The 21,611-nt window shown below is 34.8% G+C and overlaps 1 protein-coding gene across 1 annotated transcript in view; it reads right to left on the minus strand.

Annotated features, from left to right (window-relative positions):
• LEMD3 (LEM domain containing 3) overlaps positions 1 to 21,611 on the minus strand; it is a 59,441-nt gene that overhangs the window by 25,998 nt on the left and 11,832 nt on the right. Inside the window, exons 2-4 of the mRNA XM_019732462.2 lie at positions 6,303 to 6,340; positions 2,482 to 2,548; positions 163 to 230 (exon numbers count right to left, since the gene is read on the minus strand). Coding sequence (XP_019588021.2) covers positions 163 to 230; positions 2,482 to 2,548; positions 6,303 to 6,340 — 173 coding nt within the window. The remainder of the gene's footprint in view (positions 1 to 162; positions 231 to 2,481; positions 2,549 to 6,302; positions 6,341 to 21,611) is intronic.

Raw genomic sequence — 21,611 nt, forward strand, 5'->3', positions numbered from 1 at the left:
AATGCTGAGTAATTCTGCTTTATCTGTTCATATCACACCAAACAGCAGATCCAAGCTTTTAACAGTGCAATTAATCAAATGCATGGTACTTTTGATATAAATTGTAATGATTTATATAAACTTTAAGAACATAGCTATTAAAATTCTAATTTTACTGCTTACTTTTAAAAATGCAGCTGCCTCCTGGACAGAAAGTGTTCTCTGACTAGAACTGCCACATTCATGATCTCCTGAAAAGATTAGCATATTATTAATCATGAATCAGTACTACGTTCAACAGAATAAAACACATGTTAATCAAAATATTTTACAAATTACAACTATTGGTTATATTATTATAATCAGTAAAGAAAGATGAGCATTATTTATATTTTCTAGAAAACAATTCCCGTGAGTAAACAAACAATTATTTTTACATAAACCACAACCTTTAAACGCATTTCAGTTTAGATAAGAACATACCTTCCTCTTATATTCCCAACGAAATTGTTAGCCATTGTTAGTCATACTAATACCTATATACAGATCTTGGAACACAGATGACCCTCCATAGATGTATTATTTTTCAAGCGGCAAAATTTATTGTGCTAACTTACTTATTAGTTATCACTAAAACTAATAATTCAAGTGTTCAAATAAGGTTTAATTAAAACATACATGTTCAGAGTATAACTAAGCCCATCTTTAACAAGGGATGTACATGCCCTAAAAATTATTATAACACAGATCATCAGGACAATTAGATAGAAGCTTCTAGCTATGATGTGGTGTCTACAAAGGGATGTACTACATATAAAAGTTCAGAAAACTACATTTCCCTTTTCTTATAACTATTTATAAAAGAATCCAAAGCCTTTTCTTTCAGGCTATCCGGGGTTATTAGAGATCAATGATCCTCATATTGAACATCAAATGTAAGATTTTCCTGCCCTGTTTCTTTCAAGTAATTAAAACAATTTTTTTAACATAAACGTACAATACTTAAAGTAAAATTCTTGGCAAATTTTTCTATCCTAAACGAAACCATGTTCCTATTTATAGGTTTGCTCAAATAGCCAGATTTTAGTGGCCATAGCTGTAAAAGGGGAAGAAATACCTATTAGAAGAACAAGTAAGTCCTCAAACTTTATCATGCATCCTCAGAGATTCAGATTCCATAGATCTACAGCAGAGATCAGCAAACTACAGCCCATAAAGCAAATGTGGCCTACCACTGGTTTTTATAAGTGAAGTTTTATTGGAAGACAGCCACACTTGTTCATTTATGTATTATCTATGGCTGCTTTCATGCTATAATGGCAGAATTGAGTAGTTGCGACAGAGACAGTCTAGCCCACAAAGCCTAAAAAATGTACTATCTGGCCCTTTCACAAGAAAAAGTTTGCCAACCCTTTCGCTAAAGGAAGGCATCTACATCTTTAAAAGCACCTCAGATTATGCTGATCTAGCACACTTCGTAAAACAATGCTACAGAGACAGCTGTAGAACCTTGTGGTAGCAACATCAGGAATTCCCAGCTACAGTATGTTCTTAACCTATTTCTGGGTGTTACAGCAGACCAAACACATGTAATTAGCTTGCAGTGAGTATGCCAGTTCGTCAGTGAATACAAAAAAAAGGGCTTTAGTGATATACACAGAATTATAAGCCTATAAACTGACCAGAATTAAGGACCCAAAGGAAAAAAACAAAGACTAGTGAGAGGATGGGAAACTGTCAGGATCCTAAACGCCACTATGGCAGGCACCACAGGAGTTCCACGTTTATCTCCAGGCTACTCCAACGACCTGATTTCTATAAAAGGATCTGCTACATACAAAAGTTCGGAAAACTTCGTTTTTCTTTTCTTGTAACTATACATAAGAAGAGAATCCAAAGTCTCTTCTTTCAGATTGTATGTGAAATAAGAATAACTAAAAAGGTCAAAAGGTAATAAACAGATAAGCTGCTACTCACAGGTGCTAATAAACTTGATACCAATTCACCCATGTTATTCTACTTGCAGACATGTTGATACCTGAGAACTCTCAGAGATTTAGTAAGAGAAGAATATAAAGAAAATGCAATGAGTCAGGAGAAAAAATTCTAGAATGTATTTACTTTATGACAACCATTAAAGGAAAATCTGCATTTTTATATTTAATCTAGGATGTTAGTTAATTTAATTCATTGCTTACCCAATTCAATTGATACTTAAGCTTTCTGAATTTTGTTACTATTAATGCCGTAAAGAAATTTGACTTTAGTATTACATTATATAATATACATATATTTCATCTAATACATGTGGTAGACAGAAAAAAGACCTGATTAAACATATCACGAAAATAAAAACCCACTCCACATAGGCAATAAACTTCTAAAGAAAAATGTTTCACAAACATGACACTGGGAAAAAAACATTTCTACTGATATAGCATGTTACATATGCAAATTAATTTTCAAAACATTTTTAGAGATTATGATTGTTAAAACAATTACCTGCAAGCTGTGCCAATCGATCATGAAGCTTGTATAAAGTGTTCATCATAAGATTTTTTTCACTTTCCTAAAATTAAAAGAAATTATTATAAAATACCTAATTCCAAGAAAAACACATACACCAAATAATAATCTTATTCAAAATGAAAAACATAAAGAAATGTAAAATCATAGAAGCTACATAATCTAAAAGACATTCGTATTTAAACAATGGCTACCATATTATAAAGAAACCTATACTTAAAAATCTAAATTACTACTCTAAATATTTTACTTTCTTAAGGATTGGGAAATGGGCACTAAGTTTAGTGCTAAAAAAGGTTTCATACACAATAAAATCTCCCAACCACCAAAACAATACTCCCATCCCCCCCCTCCCCCGCATACAATTGCACGCTCATGTATTTTGCTCTTATGACAGTTTTCTTCCAGGCTGCCCTTCATGTTTTGTTTAACCTGACTCAACCACATAATAAGGGAATGAGTATTGACACTGGATTGACCTTCAACTACTGCTAGGCTCCCAAAGTGACCCTGCATAAATTTATGAACCATTAAAGTAAAACAAACATTTAATGAATATCTACTAAGAATTAAGACAGTTCTCAGCAAAGCGAGACACAATGAATAAGACAGTTCCTGTTCTCAAAGGCAAAATACATATTAAGTGTTATATTAAAGTTGCAAACAAAATACAATGTATTATAAATACAGAAGAGGGAAGGAAGGGAAGAGCCATTCGTGAAAGAGAATATTTGAGTTGAGCTTCACAGGAAGAAGGGAACTGACCAGCATTCAAGCAGAAGGAACAGGATGAGCAAAGGCATGCAGGCATAAAAGTACTGGTTCTACTTCTTACACAACCAGTAACCTACTTTGACTCAGCAACCTACTGGAAAAGTAGTTTGGAATAAACTGCTAGAGAGCCCTAGATACCAAGGCAGACTTTGACTTCATTCTGGAAATTTAGGAGGAAGAAAGTAAAACAGACTTGGGCCTCAGGAATATTACTCTGACCGTATATATGAAATGAGACCAGAGAGGAGACTGTTGCAATGTCTGTGCACCCTGCCAATGAATCTAAAGCAATGAGACCCTCAATGGAAGAGCAATCACAATGAAGAGACCAATCAATATAAGCAACAGGGAAGGGTAGGTTAGGAAAAGGGCTAACAACAGCTTATTACACTATCTGAAATAAATTCATGATTTATGAGGGGGCTGTGTCTTTATTATCTCCTTTCTTCCTGAGGTGTCTACGAAACAGGATTACTGGATGAATATGGCCAGGGGCAAATTCAGAGAAGACATAAAAAGCTGGGGAAGTAATAACACATATGCCCAATAACATGCAACCTCATCCATTTGTTTTCATGCTGTATGTTCAGAGGCAGAAGTTTGCACACTGTGAGTGGCATGCTTTTGTCAATGAAGCTTTAAACAGCAACACTACAGGAAGAAGAAAACTCATCAAAGGCTCCATGACGCTACCACCAAAGGCCCTGGTTTTATGTGAGATGGTTGACAGAGACTAGGGACATTCCTTCCGCTGACTACTTCTCCAAACCTGTTGCTTTTTACCCTGCTCAGCTTTATCTCAAGCAGATCCTGAATCAAGCCAGTCCTTATCTTCACATAAGCTTAAACACCCAAACTGTAAAAATTAGACTTCAAAAAGTAACTGCAGGACTGAACACCAGGATCCTGAAAGCTATGCATTTGTGATACATTAAACCACAAAATCATTTTTAATAAATATGTTCAATATAATAGCATGAGAAGGAGTTCCAATGATACTGCAGCTTGGGGACTTGATACATAAAATCAAGGTAAATCTGATTAAGATCTGGGATAAAAGTAGTTGAGAGATTTGCAGTTTGTTTCCTCTCTCATCTGGAAAAGTGACTGATTTCTGTTGTTTTATATACTCTGATCACGTCCATCCCCAATTTCCTTTAGAAAATAAAACTAAACCCAAAAATGTGACACTTGCCCTCTGTGATTACCTCTTTAACAAACATCAGAGGCCTGGGAATACAGTTCATCTTTTAATTGACAGATATTAACCCTGGACTAGTTAAGTAAAAGAAATAACAAAACCTAATCAGATATAACTGCATCTCATACTGGGTAAGATAACATATATACTGTTATACTCTCAGACAAAGAATTTAAGCACCCAAAAAGCTCAACTATAAATTTTTCAAGAATTATTTTTCCAATGGCAACTCATTCAAAATGAGTATCTATATATCAAAATGATCACCTAAATTATAATCTAAATAGTTTTTATGGACTATGTTATTGACGTGAACAAATCAATTTTGAGGAAAAAAAGGAATTTATCATCAGTATACTAAACTAGAAGTACATCTGTAAAGTACATAAATCAAAATTTAAAGTTACTTTCTTTATAGAAACTTACACTGGCTTGGAGTTTCACTCCAGTTTGCTTTTCAGATTGTCTCCTAACATTCAGCTTGAAATGTGTCTAACCAGTGGCTTTCCACCCTGAAAGCAAGTTAAAGATCTACCAATAAGTCCATTCTTAAAGCAAGCTTTCAAGTAACCTTTCATTAAACAAAAATAGCTTTATGATTTGAGATAGCTACCTTTTACTTGTTTTGGTAAGGTCCAGGTTTTCTTTTAGTAACACATATCATTCATTCTCTGAAGCCAAGTTCTTACTCTTTTGGGGGATGGGGTTGTAAATCAAACTGTGGGGTGGCTGTACCCAATTTTCTCATACACTGTCACCTTTAAATATTTCCCTCTTCTATCCTCAGCCAATTTTCTCCTCAAAGATATTTTCAATTGTTTGTATCAAGTCTCTGATGAAACTATAATAATGGATTTTGGACACTTAGCATTGTGCCTGGTACAGAACAAGTATGTAATATAAGTGTACTGCCATCATCTTTTCACAATTATTACTATTATTTAGAGGTTCAGAACTTTAGCTTCCCCCAGGGGGAACATCACACAGAAGAAAATAAAGTCTTATATTTCCAATATTCAGTGAGTACATGTACAAATTTAAATTATGATACCAGTAGCAGTGCTGTACATAATACTGTAACTGATAAAGGCAACTTATTTGGAAAACAAATTATCACAATAGAGTATTACTATAAGCATTACAAAGTCTCACTCTAACAATCTAAAGTTAACATACTGTAGATGTGATTACACATTATTATACACCCTTCATCACAACAATGTTTACTGCTCTATATTACTGTCAGTTCCTATAATAAAAAAATAACAATTATGTATAATATAAACTCAAATATCATAATTTTTGAAGTGTGTATAATGATGTATAAGTGAAAAATATTTTCATGTGAGTAAAATTTAGGTTAAAATATTATAGCTCCTTTAAAAAGAAAAGGATCATAATCATAAATAGGAAGCCTGAGGGATGTTTCTTTCTAAATCCTTTGCCTTCCTAGTGGCCAATGAGCAAAAAAATCCAAAGAGAAACAAGATGAGGTCAAAGACGACAAAAATCTACTAGGGTATCCAACAACTGACGAAAACAGGCATACTTTTAAGGGTAAGACCAGGACCCCAGATGACATACCACTGCCATTTTACTGGACAGTTGGCTTTTACCTTAAAGTGATAAACAGTTCAGCTCTTAGGAGAAAATCTGCGTTGGATTTAATTATATTATAGTTAAGGAATACTCAAAATAAGAAAATTTATTATTTCAGCCTAAAAAAGCTTTTCTAAATTACCATTTTTATTTGCTAGTCATCCTAATATTTTTATCACATAAAACACGAGACAAAATATCAGTATTATGACCTTTTACTTACTTGTATTTTTCCAAATGTTTCATCAAAGGGGTTTTTTACTATCAAGAAAAGAAAAAAGAGAGAAAGAGAACTATTAGCATCATTTAAAAATGAGAGTTAGAATCCACCTAAACAAGTCTTTTGAAATGCCAGCATGTACTTTGCTAAAACAGAATGTAAATATGCGAATAAAATGTAAACAAACTGATGATAAAAGGTTGGGGAAGTGATTTTTCAGACTTACTATACTTACCATTCTCCCTTTGAAACTGTGGTATTAATATTTTCTGTAATAACGGAAAGAAGGTGCTCTGGTGTCAGCGCAACTGGATTCAAGTTCCAGCTCCATACTTACTATGAGGTTGGTGCAAAAGGAATTGCAGGTTTGCAATTATTAACCTTTTAAACCTCAATTACTTTTGCACCAACCTAACAGCAACATGACCTTGAACTAACAACTACTTAGCCACTCTAAGTTGTAGTTTCCTCTTCTATAAAGTAAGGATGTAACAGTGACACCTACCTTACATTGCTGTTGTGAGGATTAAGAGACAAATCATAAAACATGCTTGGCATGGCCTCAAACACTTAATACGTGTCACCTATTATTGTTACTGTTAATGACTGTATCATTTGTTTCCACCTTTACTTGGTTTCTCTTGAAAAAATTTCTAAAAGCAGTTACTACTTGTGAAAATCTACTTAATTCTTAGCTATTTTGAATTAAAATTAGATCCTATCTTAGATGCTTTAAAACTGAATAATTCATTTAGAATTCTGACTCCAAAGATTTAAAAAAAAAAAAAAAACCCTTCCTAATCCTTGCTAAAATCTGGAAAAGCGGCAAGAAACAAATAGATCATAATAGCTGAGAATTAAATCTCAGTATTAAACAACTTTGGATTTGGATTTCCAACAAATATTATATTATAAGGAAAGGATTTACCACTTTCTATCCAACCTCCCTATACCCACCTCATCCCCCACAAAAAGATACAAGTAAGTTTATGGCTGAATATGTAGCATCTCTCGTGATTATTATTTCAAATCTCCTCCTTATCATCTATTTTTAAATGTGAAAATATTCAAAGCTTTGATACCTGGAGCTCTATAATTCAGGTCACAACTGAGACTGACTGAGCCTACAAAGTACTTCACACTGACTAGGTTTCCTTTCTGAGGTGCTTTTCTATTTTTATTTGAGAAAACAGGAAGTCCCATAGGAACTAGGAACTGCCTGATTCTAAGAAAGTTCATGTGTGAGACCAGTTTAACAAGGTACAGTAAAAAAGCAAGGAAAAAAATGTATCTTACTATCATCTAAAGCAATTTTGCTAATGGATTTTTAGACAACATTTTTCTATAGAGCAACAGAGTTTTAATGCTGGGAAAGAAAAATTTTTGAAAGATCGAAAGTACTCAATAGGGGAATAGTAAGAAGAAATAATATAGCTTAAAGATTAAACAAAACGTTAAGAATCAGAACACTCTTGGCACTAAAAAGATGCTTTTTAGTAACGTTAATTTTTATTAATGTAAAATTTGAACAATTTAAAATAAAGGTATATTTAGTTAAATATATTACCAAATAATGCCTTGTTAATCTAGCTAAAATAAAAATCTGGTTAAAAGTGGTCAAACAATACTTAAAAACCGGTATTTTATTTGCTCTTTATCAGAAGAATAATTCTAAAATATGTTAAAACATGCAATTCTAAAACACAGGTTTTAATGTCTATGAAGAAAAGCCATGACAGCATTATTTTTTGACTGGATACAAAATTATTTTTTGTCCAGATTATTAAATGGAAAACTAGCTCGAGTATCACTACGAAAGTACTGCTGTAGATAGACCGTGATGCTCTCCCACGAGACTGCTCTACTGGGAGCCTCTCACGACAGGGACCATGTCCTTTACGTTTGTATGTGCATGCCTGGAGCCAAGCATAGCTCTGGACATTCTATCAGCGCTTGAAAAGTGCTGGTTATGCTATCTAGGCTAAATCCATCCTTTTCTACTCTGTGTGTTAGCACTGAAGCGAAAGTGCTAAAGTCTGCAGGAAGTTGGAGATGGTATGTTCTGAGCAACTGGGAAGGGAGAAGGATAAGATAACAAAGTGAAAGCCAAAGAGCAGAACAATAATTCTGTTGAAAAACAGCGCTGTCCTTTGTAACGTTCTAGATTTCTGCCTCTTGTCTAATGGGCTAAGATATCCAAGAGTATAACATATTTAAAAAGCCAACAATATACCTTCCTACACATCTTCTGTTAAAAAGAATTTTCCCCAATTTCCTATGACAACTGTCACCTATTAAATTAACAGACAGATATATTGAATTGACAACAGAAGTAAAATTTAGCCTTGAGGTTAAGTTTTTTGGAAAGGAAACGCCATCTAAAAACAGTAATTCTAACAAACCAAAATCCCTCAAATTTCCAAAAGAAGTATTTTTATACATCTAACTTTTCTTCCCCAAAATCATTTCAGTATTTCTAAAACCACATGAGTATCTTTTATCTTATCCAAATTACCTACTATCTTCAATAGAAACAACACGTTTTACCCCTAGTGAAAATATTTCTCCCTTCCCTGCCTATTAGGCAATTGTAGAGAAGAAACAGTATTACAAAAGCATTCCACAGCCAAAAATTGCCACCTCATTTATTAGCCTCTTTTCTAGGGATGGACCTGAGAATAAGTTACAGTTCTTATCCCTTATCCTAAAGCAATGATAATGCCAAATTGTTATTTCAAACTGTACTCTTCCATCCCTGAAAGGTACAACCTTGAAGCCGTTTTAGACCTGGTATTGTCCTCTTTTATACCCTACACCGCTGACATTACTACTTTTTTCTCAAATTCTCCTTGTTTGGCCATTTCTCCTTAAATTTTCTTGTTCAGGTTATTTCAAACTTCAAATATACCAAACTTTTCTCTGTAAATGTCCTTAATATTTTGACTTCTCTTTCCTTTAAACTAAATGACTGTAAAAATCAAATTCCTAAAAATGTTTCTCTTTAATTATACTACTAGACCCCTCAAAACTGTCTGATGATTGCCCAACACATTTGCATCAAGGAACTAATTCTCATCTTGTGATACTTTCCTACTTATAAGACACATTGTTGACACTCCAAATTTCTCTCTCCCACATCAATTCCAAAAATGGTACTAGTTTTACTGATCCTTTCTGTCAAGCGTAAAGTTTTGTTTTATTCTCTTAGGCTAAGATCAAATTTATGAACCATTATATATAAATTCCCAGGGGCGGGGCGGGGGGGAGCGTGACGTATAACAACCTATAAATGTATTCACAAAGTATATGTTCAATGTTGACCAAATAAATTGGTGTTCTCAGAAAGGCTCCATTTTGGTCACTTGATGGCAGTGGTGACCAAAGTTCTAGTACAATTCAGAAAGAAATATAAACATTTAACAAATATTTATTGAGTACTTTGTGCACCAGAAATGTGGCCCTGAACAAAATAAAAAATATATCTGCCTTCAAGGAGCTTATGTTCTTCAAGGGGTTATAAGAGACAATGAACAAATATATTTTTAAAATACAGTAGTACCTCAGTTTTCGAACGTCTCTACTGACGAACATTTTGGTTTACGAACGCTGTAAATTTTATGGATCTATGGTATCATTAGATAGTAAAATTCATGCTAAATTTGCAGTTTTACGGGTTGATTTTAAAGGTCTGGAACAGATTAATCCATTTTGCATTACTTTCTATGGGGAAACCGTGCCTCGATTTTCAAACGTTTCAGAACTCAAACGTCTTTTGGAACGGATTACATTCGAAAACTGAGGAATCACTGTATATAGTATGTCAAATGCTAAGTGCTTTAGAGGTAAAACAGCAGGAATGGTACTTGACATGTGAGGGAGAGAAGCAACATTAAATCAAATGGTCAGAGAAGGCCATACTAAGAAGACTGCATTTGAATAGAAACCTGAGGGAGCAGAAGGAACAGCCATGTGGATGGATACCTGAAGAAAGTGGTTTATAGACAGAACAGGAAGTGTACAGGCTGTGAAGTGAGCAGGCCTGCCATGTTACTCCTGGATATGGAGCAGAGTGGATGAGAGGACAAGTAGCAAGAAAAGAAGTCAAAATGGTAAGATTATTTAAAGGGAGTCAATAGGTACCAATAACGTAGGGCCTTGAAAACTTTTATTAATACACATTAGTCTGAGTAAGAAACCTTAGCAAATTTGAAGCATGCTATCTGGCTTATTCTTTAAAAGGAAGACACATATAGTAGGAAGGGCACTCTCATGATTAAGTTTAAGAGTCCTAAGCATTTAGAGAATAAATGATTTGCTATTCATGAACCAGGAAAACTGAGGAAATAGTTCATTCAGGATGCTTTCCCTGGATCAGCACAGCCAGCTTCAGTCAGCCTCGGTATTTTTCTGTTCTGAATACTAGAAACTACCATCAATTATTAGAAAACAAAAATATTCTGTTAGGAAGAACTGAATAGACAATTTTCTCAAGAAGACATACAAATATCCCAACAGGTATAGGAAAAGGTGCTCAACATCACTAATCATCAGGGAAATGCAAATCAACACCTCACACTTGTTAAAATGGCTATCCTCAAAAAGACAAGATAACAAATGCTGGTGAGGGCGCAGAGAAAAGGGAACACTTGTGCACTGTTGGTGGGAACATAAAAAACAGTATAGAAGTCCCTCTAAATTAAAATTAAAAAAAGAACTACTATACAATCCAGCAATTCCACTTCTGAGTATAAATCCATAGGAAAACAGAATCTTGAAGAAATCTGCACCCCCATGTTCACTGCAGCATTATTCACAATAGCCAAGATATGGAAACAACCTAACTGGCAATGGATGAATGGATAAAAAAAGTTATATGTACACACACACACACACACACACACACACACGAATATTATTCAGCCATGAGAAAGAAGGAAATCCTGCCATTTGCAACATGCATGGACGTTAAATGGGCATTATGCTAAGTGCAGTAAGTCGGACAAAGAAAGTCAAATACTGTATGATCATTTATATGTGGAATATAAAACTCAGAGAAATCGAGAGTAGAATGGTGGTTACCAAGGGCTGCGGGGTGGGGGAAATGAGAATATATTGGTCAAAGGGACAAACTTCCAGTTACAAGATTAGCAAATTCTGGGGATCTAACGTACAGTATGGTGATTGTAGCTAACATGGATATTCCGTCATTCTTTGAAAGCTTCAGGTCATCTAGGCAGTTAAATACAGCTGCCTAATGATTAATTCTCTCTCTGAGTTGTACCTTTTTGTAAACAGACATTCAAATTAGCAAATCCCATCTTCTAGCATTAATGGTTTAAACAGAGCATAATTATACGTGAAGAAGTGGGATGTGGGGGCAAATGTTTCCAACAGCTGCAGAACACTGCACCTGTGTGGCCCCCACTTCTGCAGTACACCAGCAGCCAGACTAATCTAAAAATGGACCGGGTGCGCAAGGCAGCACATTCTTCTGCAACACAGCACACTGCCCACTTGTTCTCTGCACGTTCTCCAGTTATTTCACAGCTCTATTTTATATATATATATATATATATATATATATATATATATATATATATATATATATGTCATTCTAAAAGACAGGAACAAGTCACTTCAAGTATTCTTAATTACGATGAATACTGACATTAAATCAACAATGAATACAGAGCAAGTTTCATGGACAAAACTGTCTACTGTACAGCTGGACCAGGGTAAACTCTTATACCACCCTTGTTCTAATCATAAATAACCTTTCCATTTTAACTCCACCTGTCTACCTAGATTTACAGAAATACAGACCTTGATGGGGATAATGAATGAAAAAGGGAAGGAGGGAAAAACTCAAAAGCTTCTCCACTTTTCATATCCTATAGGACTCCCAGATTTTCACTTGCCCTATTTTAAGAGGCAACAATCCCATGCTACTTCCAAATAAGCTATTCTTAAAAGATAACGGAACATCCATAGTGATTCTATGAAATAAAAATAAAAGGGGCTTTAAATGTGGACATCAAAGTAGGAAGAACATAATGAAAACTGAAGTATGTCCAAGTAAATAAAAGATCAAAACTCATAATTAAATTGGTAATAGCCTTATTATTTGGTTGGTTCTTATTCTTCATCTCTTTATGATAAAGAACATTATGGTCTCCTTCAAACTTTTGGTCATTTGAAAGTCTCATATTTACTCACTGTAAAAATGATTCCCTAGGGAAACAAAATTGGTAACAGACTATAATTGAAATTTGTCTTTATTCAAAGGCTAATTCACATTATAACTATACCCCAACTTTGGGATCTCTGTAACAAAAGCTGTAAGAAAGACTTCTAACCACAAACTGTTCAACAAGTATTTACAGAGCATAGTCTATACACCATGTTCTGAAAGCCTGCTGCTTAAGTAGTAGTGGAGATAAATGAGTGATATATAATGTAATCAATACCTCCTTCGAGTTTAGTACAGTGTGCCTTAAGAATTCAGGAAGGGGCAAATAACTTCTGCCTAAAATACATTTGAGCCTTAAAAATAAACCAAGAATAATAAAATGGAATTAACTACTGGAAAAAGCAACACTGATGAATCTCAAAAATATCACGCTGAGTGGGGGAAAAAAAGCTTTATAAAAGAGTATTCTATGAATCCACTTACAAGTTTTAGAACAGGCAAAATTAATCTATGGTGAACAAATCAGAACAGTGATAGAGTAGTGACTGGACATGAGAAAACTTTTGGAGGTGAAGGTAATGTTCTATATTTGTAGAAATTCAGGTTACATAGCTGGGTGATTTGTCAACACTCATCTGATGGTAAAGATTTGTGCATTCTGATTGTATGCAAATTTTACCTAAAAAAGAAAAACCTCACGAATTAATAACATGCAAGAAGTATGTAAGGGTAAAGTATACTAATGCCTTCAAATTACTCTGAAATATATTTTTTTAAAAGACAGACTAACGGATAGAGGATGGGCTAGTAACTAAAACTGAAGTTCTCATTCAAAAAAATGTTTAATCCAAGAGAAGACTTTTAGACTTTAAGAAAATAGCTTACTGTAATATAAAATACAAAGTTAACAATGAATCTCTCCCCATCCCAACACACACACACACACCTAAGTCTTAGTGGCTCAAAACTTCAGAGAGAAGCGATCAGGCTAATGTCTCCATCTAATTTTGTCAGGTGAAGACACTCCCTGTTGTTTACCCAACAGAAGAACACATTCAAATAAAGACAAAACAGTGTGTCGACTTAAACTCTGGGAGCTTTATCTTACTACGCTGCTCAAGGTCCAAAAGTTTGAGTGATCTGCTTTTTCAGTACCTTCAAGTTCTCTTCTTGAAAACTAGTTTTGCACATACGCCAGTTAAATAATTATGCTACTGCACGGTGAAAAGTGAATAGAAAAATAAAAGCAAGTCAATCCACAAAGGTTAGATACACACCTATAAATAAAACCAAGCATCTGTGCAACAGATAACTTGGCACCCAAAGGAATTTATGCTAATGAAATACTGGAGTTTATTAAACATGGTGACAGCTCACTGTATTAAGAGATCTTAAACATTAACCATTACACACTAGAGGCTAGGCTCTAACACTTCCTCAAGGTTCACATTACCAAGAATACAAGTAAAACTGCATTACAAAGAGGTCTGTTCTGAAAGAATACCGTTAAGTAAAAGTTCAGAGATCCAAAAAGGATCTGGGACACACTGTACAGCCTATCTCCGAGGCAATAAAGCAACATGTATTTCCCACACAATTAAATATAAGACGTCTTCTTCTTAGTAACATTTTCAATTACAATGCATGCTTTTAACATTTTCAATGACTAGAGATAATAAATACTACCACCAGTTTAGTTTTGGTAGCACAGACACTATGCAAACAAGAAAGCTGGAGAAGCTGCAGTGCAATGGAAAGATAAACAGAACTAAAAAAATTCTACATGATAGTAGTTCTCAAATGGGGACAAGGAGTATAGCTCACATAAAAGGGAAAAAGGGCATCAATATGTACAAAGCAGATTGAAGTATGACTGAAACAAACATATAAACTGAATTTGGAGCTGAAAAGGAAATCCCCATCACTGACTTTATGAGCAACGTACTTAAAGTTACATCTCGACGTTTAGCTCAGGAAGAAACAAGACAGAAATGAAAAGTCACTTGGGAAATAGAGGTAAAAAATTAGTTAAAAACATAAAACCACTGGATGAAACAAAATGTAAGCATTTACGACATGCAATAAACTAGGCTAAATAAGAGTTTTTTGGTGGGTTACAATATATGGAACCCTAAAAGTGAAACCCATGCTTCCACATGAACACAATGGACAGAAAGTACAACACGTACTGGAATCGTATCAGATTTTCACCTAAGGTCTATTTCTAACTTCTACAACTTCTACCAGCAGCAGAGCAGAATACGAATAAATATGTGTTAATGAATGCTAAAAAATGATGCATGCAATTCCCCACAATCATTCTATCGGCTGTTATGGTCCATTAGCATGTGACCTAGACAATCTCTGAGATGGGAGATAAGATGATGCTATTCCCTCACCTGCTCTGTTTCCCTGTGGCTCTCATACTGTAAATACTTCCAACACTGAGTATCATGTTCAAGTTTAAAGATTTATGCTCCTTAATGCTTCATCAGGTACTAAAACAGTCTATTCTTACACTGGAGGAAAAAAACAAACTGGTCTTTTTGAGACCATATGGCAGCCTCTAAATCTAGGGCACTTCTCAATAGCATTTTTAACGACACTTAATTTTTGTTTTATGATCTGACTTCAGAAACCTAACTTCATAGAACTATATACCGTGTTTCCCCAAAAATAAGACCTAGCCAGCCCATCACCTCTAATGAGTCTTTTGAAGCAAAAATTAATGTAAGACCTGGTCTTATTTTAATATAAGACTGGGTGTGATGTGATGTGATATGATATATGATATGATGTAATAATGTAACATATAATACCGGGTCTTATATAATATAACACTGGGTCTTATATTAATTTTTGCTCCAAAAGACACATTATAGAGCTAATGGTCTGGTTAGGTCTTATTTTCGGGGAAACATGGTACTAAAGTTGGAAATTTGAACCAGTCAGTAACAAAACATAAAACTGATGCTTCAATAATACCCATTTAGTAAACATTCAAGGCATCTTAAAACTCCCAAATTATTACTGATTTCAAGCTTATTTCCCCACATACCATCTTTTATTCATTAAATTCTGTTCAACAAAGATGAAAACTCACGGTCCCTTCCCTAGAGCAGAGAGGGTCATAGACTCTTTAGAGAAATCGAGAAAAATCTATGGACACTCTGCCCAGAAAGCCACACACACATTTAAAAATTTGCATGTAATTTCAAGGAGTTACTGTTCACCTGGAGTCCACTTATGGCTTTTTAAAGTTTCATGGGCCATTGGGGTTAAGAACTCCTGGTCTAGTAGAATATGACCTTTTTTTAAAGGGGGAAATGGGGATAATTCCAAAGGAAAATCCAAAACTAATACACTGAGATGACACAAAACTATGTAGACAGTATAGTATAAGTACCAAGATCCATGTTGGGAGTCAGACTGTCTGTATTCAAATCTTCGTTCAGCCACTTACTGACTTTGGACAAGTTTCTTAACCCCTCTAAGCCTCAGTTCCCTAAAGGAAATGATAATGACACCTCGCTCTTAGGATCGCTTTAAGAATTCCATGAAAACATGCTGCAGAATGCAGCGCAGTACTGCGACGGCGGCACACACACAGGTACGCCCGGGATGGAGTCCACTGCGTTGAACTGACTCCTAAAGTCTTCACAGTATCAGGCCACACACACCCTCAGAGCAAAACATCAGTTTTTTAAGACTGTTTTTATGACCAAAGAGCCCAACTAAAACGTCATCTTTTCTCAAACCCCATTGCCCAAAGTAGCTACTGACTTCTAAAACTCCTTGAAGTCTAAGATCATCTTGTGCGCCAAAAATGTTGACTTTATCTGCTTTTATTCATGCACTGTGACCTCCTGGAATCAATATGTATTACCAAAAGCAGGCAAAAAGAAAAGGATGGCAACAAACCTGCAATGAATTTGTTTAAAAAAAAAAATCTTGTAAATTAAATCACAAGATAATATATTTATTTACACTCACGCTCTAGCCACTTGATTGACTAACCAGAATTTTGATTTACTACTTCAAGCTGTTTACTCCCTTTTTTTTTTCAAATTGTTCACCCTACTTATAGGCTAGTCTTCCTTTTCAAATATATGTATGGATTTTTATTTATTTAACTCCAGTACTTACACTATAGTTCTTCATCACTAAGCAGTTATTGATGAACTTCAGTGTCTTTTATTCCACATTATAATCCCAACAAAATTTAACCAGAAAAGAATTTTAAAGAAGAGGTGTTTGCTTTAAAAAATAAATAAATAAAATAAGCAATCTAAACCAACCCAACAGAATTGTACACTCTTATTTTTTAAAATGCATTTGGACTGACATTCTGCCTACAACAAAAGCCAGGCAAGGACACCAAATCACCCTAGTTTCTCTCATTTTCTCACCCAAAAATTACAGAATTTTTTGAAAGGTACCAAATATTTTCAAAGTAATTAGGTGCTATTTCTTTTTTCATTCTTGGATGACACAGTATTAATATCATTTATACCTATTTTATATTAATTTCAACCTAGTACAATTTAAATTTATATTACAAATTAACTTTTTAAAATTTAATTACAATACAAATTTATCTAAATACTGCTTACTTCTGAAGTTATGTCATTTAGATAAATGCAAAGTACCCCTCCCTCCACACTGAAAGGCAGTGGGGTAAAATGAAAAACAAAATCTCTGGAGCAAGGAACACTAGCTCTAACATGTATGACTTGTGATCTTAGGCAAGTCACCTTCTCTGGGACTCTAATAACTTACGTAAAATGGGATGCTTTGTGACTATGTACAGCAATATAGAGGGAAAAGAATTAATAAATCTTAGCTTTTTCTTCTTTTCCCAATCCTAGCATGAAATTAAAAAAAATATACAGACTCAGTTTATAAAACAAGACTATATTACTACTCCATTCTTCACTTGTCTCTGGCATGGAGGTATTGAGAAGTGATAGAGTTCTTTTAAAAATCTGTTGAGTTAGGAAGATACGGAAGGGGAGCTCCCAAGGCAAGGCTCCTGCCAAAAACCTTTTATAATGCCTGAATTGTCACTAACAGTCAAAAATTTCACTAATCAGAGCTAGAATCTGGCTTAATAAAGATCTTGTATTTCAAGTACAATCACCTCTGAGATTAAAGGGCTTTACCAGTTGGTAGTTTGGTCAGTCAGTCATTTAAACATTATAACTGATCCCCTGACATTCACTATGAAGTTCTTGAAAACAAATTTTAAAATATAACCAGTACATATAATTTCCTTACAGCTTTAAGCAACGGTTCTCCACTTTTTAAGTAAAAGGACCTCTTCATTTACATCAAGATGGTCAGATCCACGCAATAAACAGTATTTTCAGTATTCACTTACTAAGAAAATGTGGTAAAATTCTACCATAAATACAAAACTGTTTTGCATTCTAATCATAGCAATACTGATATACAGTTGAAAAATAATAGCGCAATATGAGAAGGGCAAATCGTTCGTTAGGTCTTCAGACAATACTCTGTAATAGGTGTACTTCCCAAAATGTTCTCATCCCATAAATCAGAACTACTAACATAAATTCTAAATTAAAAATGTAGGCAACCCAACTCGTACTATGAAGGATGATGTAGAGAAGCTGGGCTAAATTCTGGATCCATAGGGTTCACTCCTTACTAAAGATAATCACATTATCAAATTTTATCATAAAACCATAATTTCTGTTATAAGAATTCTACAATATTATGCGGTAATTCAATCAAATGGCTTTCCCTAACATTTAGCTGAAAGTAGCTGAACTGAGGGGATAAAGGAGTTGGGATTTGGTAAAAGGGCGCGTACATGAAAAGGGAATGCATAATAGTACAACGGTTAGAGGATGAGCTTTCAAGTCATACTGCTAGGGTTCAACCAACAACGTAACTCCATTACCTCCCCGCTCTGACATATATAACCTTGGATAAAGTGATTAACCTAATCCTCCATTAAAATTCCTCACTTGTAAAATGATGTAAAAGAAAAATGCTTAAGAAGACTGAATGTTGTACTAGCCAAGTACCCAATAAATGGACCGACTTATTTATAGGGCATTATGCTAAGTGAAACGAGTCAGAGAAAGACAAATAATGACCTCACTTACATGTGGAATCTAAAAAAAAAACAACAACAAAACCGAACTTACAGATGGTGGTTGCCAGAGGCAGGGGTAGGGGAGGCAGATGAAACGCATGAAGGTGGTCAAAAAGTACGAACTTCCAGTTATAAAATGAAAAAGTCCTGGGGATGTAATGTGTGGTGACTACTGTTAACAATACTCTATTGTATATTTCAAAGTTGCAAAGAGAGTAGATCTTTAAAGTTCTCATCACAAGAAAAATAACTGTAACTGTGTATTGATGGATATTAATTAAAAATGTATTGTGGTAATGATTTTGTAATATATACATGTATCAAATCACTATAGCTAAAATTAATAGTGTTGGGCCAGCCCGGTGGCTCAAGCGGTTAGAGCTCCATGCTCCTAACTCCAAAGGCTGCCGGTTCAATTCCCACATGGGCCAGTGGGCTCTCAACCACAAGGTTGCCAGTTCAATTCCTCGAGTCCCGCAAGGGATGGTGGGCAGCGCGCCCGGCAACTAAGATTGAACACGGCACCTTGGGCTGAGCTGCCGCTGAGCTCCAGGATGGCTCAGTTGGTTGGAGTGTGTCCTCTCAACCACAAGGTTGCCGGTTCGACTCCCACAAAAGATGGTGAGCTGTGCCCCCTGCAACTAGAAAACAGCTACTGGACCTGGAGCTGAGCTACGCCCTCTACAACTAAGACTGAAAGGACAACAACTTGACTTGGAAAAAAGGCCTGGAAGTACACACTGTTCCCCAGTAAAGTCCTGTTCCCCTTCCCCAATAAAATCTTTAAAAAAAAAAAATTAATAGTGTTATATGTCAATTATATCTCATATTAAAAAAAAAAAAAGAAGAGCTATTCAGCACTTAGATGTGTGGCCAAGATTATAGAACAGCAGGAAGCTTAGGCCAGTATAAGAACAGGAATTAAGAGATGAAAAAGTATAAGAAAAAAAAAAAAGTCAAAAATAAACTTGCTTCCTCCTACCCTACTCCCACAGAACATGATCCACTGCTCTGAGGACCCAAAACTTAAGCCAATACTACATTAGAGCTAAAGCAGAATATGGTTTTAAATAGCCTCCTATGGGATAGCCTGGGAACTTAAAAACAGTACAAGTAGGGTTAAACATGTTCTAAGTTCAACTATTTTACACGTGATCTGAAGACAACCCATTCAAAAATTAATAACTACCCATTTTTCCTTTTGGAAGCAAACAGCTTGTCTTTGTGAGCAAACATTCTCTAAGAACCCAAATGTAATTCAGAGAATTATTCAAATTCATTTAGGAGAAGTATAAATCTACCATAAAAGAATTGAGGTAAAAGAATTTTACCAGGTAAAATTGTAAAAGAATTGAGATAATTTTTATAATTCAAAGGGCATGACGCATAAGAGTCACGCCCTTAAATTTTTTTTACCACAAGTTTTCTGTTCTCATTTTTTTCAACAGAAGCTGACTTTTCCCCTTATTTCCCAGGATAGTCATGTGCCAGAATCAAAAGACCATCCCTCCCGCCTACATGTATAGTTTGAAGAGCAGTACAAAGCAGTTTACAATAGGAAATGGTGAAAAGAATATACAGGACTATTCCCAGTAAGAAATATGAGTCAGAATTTAGGGGCCACCACTTCTACTTTAGGCTAACAAATGCTTTATATCTTAAAATAAGGAGTAATGAAATCATAAGTCATTTCAGTGAATCAAAAATAGCTGAGCAGTGACAGAACTAAATCTCACTCACCTACTAACCCCAGGTAAGTGGCCATGCTTTAAAACTGTACAGTACAGTGAGCAGGACGAGATTTTAGGGTTGGACTTAGTTTTAAATCCCTAGTCTGCTACACACTACTTGTTTGACTTTAGACAAATTAACATCTCCATACCTCATTGTATCCATAAAATGGGAACGAAACCTGTATCACAGATTTATTTAAAATTATTTAAGTTATTTATTTTTTAAGTTATATAAGATTTAAGATTAACTGAAAATATCAGAGACCACAATGTATGGCACATTGTAAGATTCAAAAATTAGTAGCTATCAGATCTCATTAAACCAACAATATTAACTCCATAACTCAGGGCCGTCCAGAGTTGTGCAATCCAATACAGTAGTCACTTAGCCACATGTGGCTACTAAGCACTTGAAATGTGGCTGGTCTGAATTGAAACATGCTAAATATAAAATACATACTGGATTTTGAAGCCTTACCACAAAAAAAGAATGTAAAATATCTCAGTAATTTTTATACTGATTATATGTTGAAATGATAATATTCTAGCTATACTGGATTAAATACAATCTATTATTAAAATTAATTTCACCCGTTTCTTTTTACATGTGGTTTTTTAATGGGGGACTACTAGGAAAATGAAAATTACCTGTGTGGCTTGTATTGTATTTCTATAAGCTCTGGCCTAAACAAATCACACATTTGATAAGTTTCAAATGAAAAATGGTTATGAAAATTTCATTAAGTGCTTCATATGAACTGTTTAGGAGACTGAAGACCCTAATGCAGTTTAAATTCCTTATACTTTAGGTAGCATGATTTTTAATATCCTGTTTATCAAATTCATTTTATTTTTTTATACCCCCAATCTCTGGATTACCCCCATTCGATCTATTGCCTACTCATAGGCACACACCTCCCTCATCTTCCCACTTTAACAACCGTACTTACGGCATCTTACAAACTACTCGCTGAAGAACAGTATGTGACAGGCTATCGTTCTCTACCAGCTATATATGCACTGTCTGTCCTCCAGATAATGCTAACAGAAGCTTTCTCTAAGACCCATCCACAGCCCTAAGAAATGTTTTCCTGTCTGAAATTCACCACTGTATTTTGGATTAAGACAACATATCCCATCTCTGAATTTCCTCTCAGTACATCTACCATCGGTGAGGTTAAAATCGAATTTCAAATTGTGCTTCTTAACCTATTAAATTAATGTAACTGCAAAAATAAGAATATTCTTTTTCAGAGCCTTTGCGT

The sequence above is a fragment of the Rhinolophus sinicus genome, linkage group LG02 (genome assembly GCF_036562045.2).
Source record: "Rhinolophus sinicus isolate RSC01 linkage group LG02, ASM3656204v1, whole genome shotgun sequence".
NCBI lineage: Eukaryota > Metazoa > Chordata > Mammalia > Chiroptera > Rhinolophidae > Rhinolophus > Rhinolophus sinicus.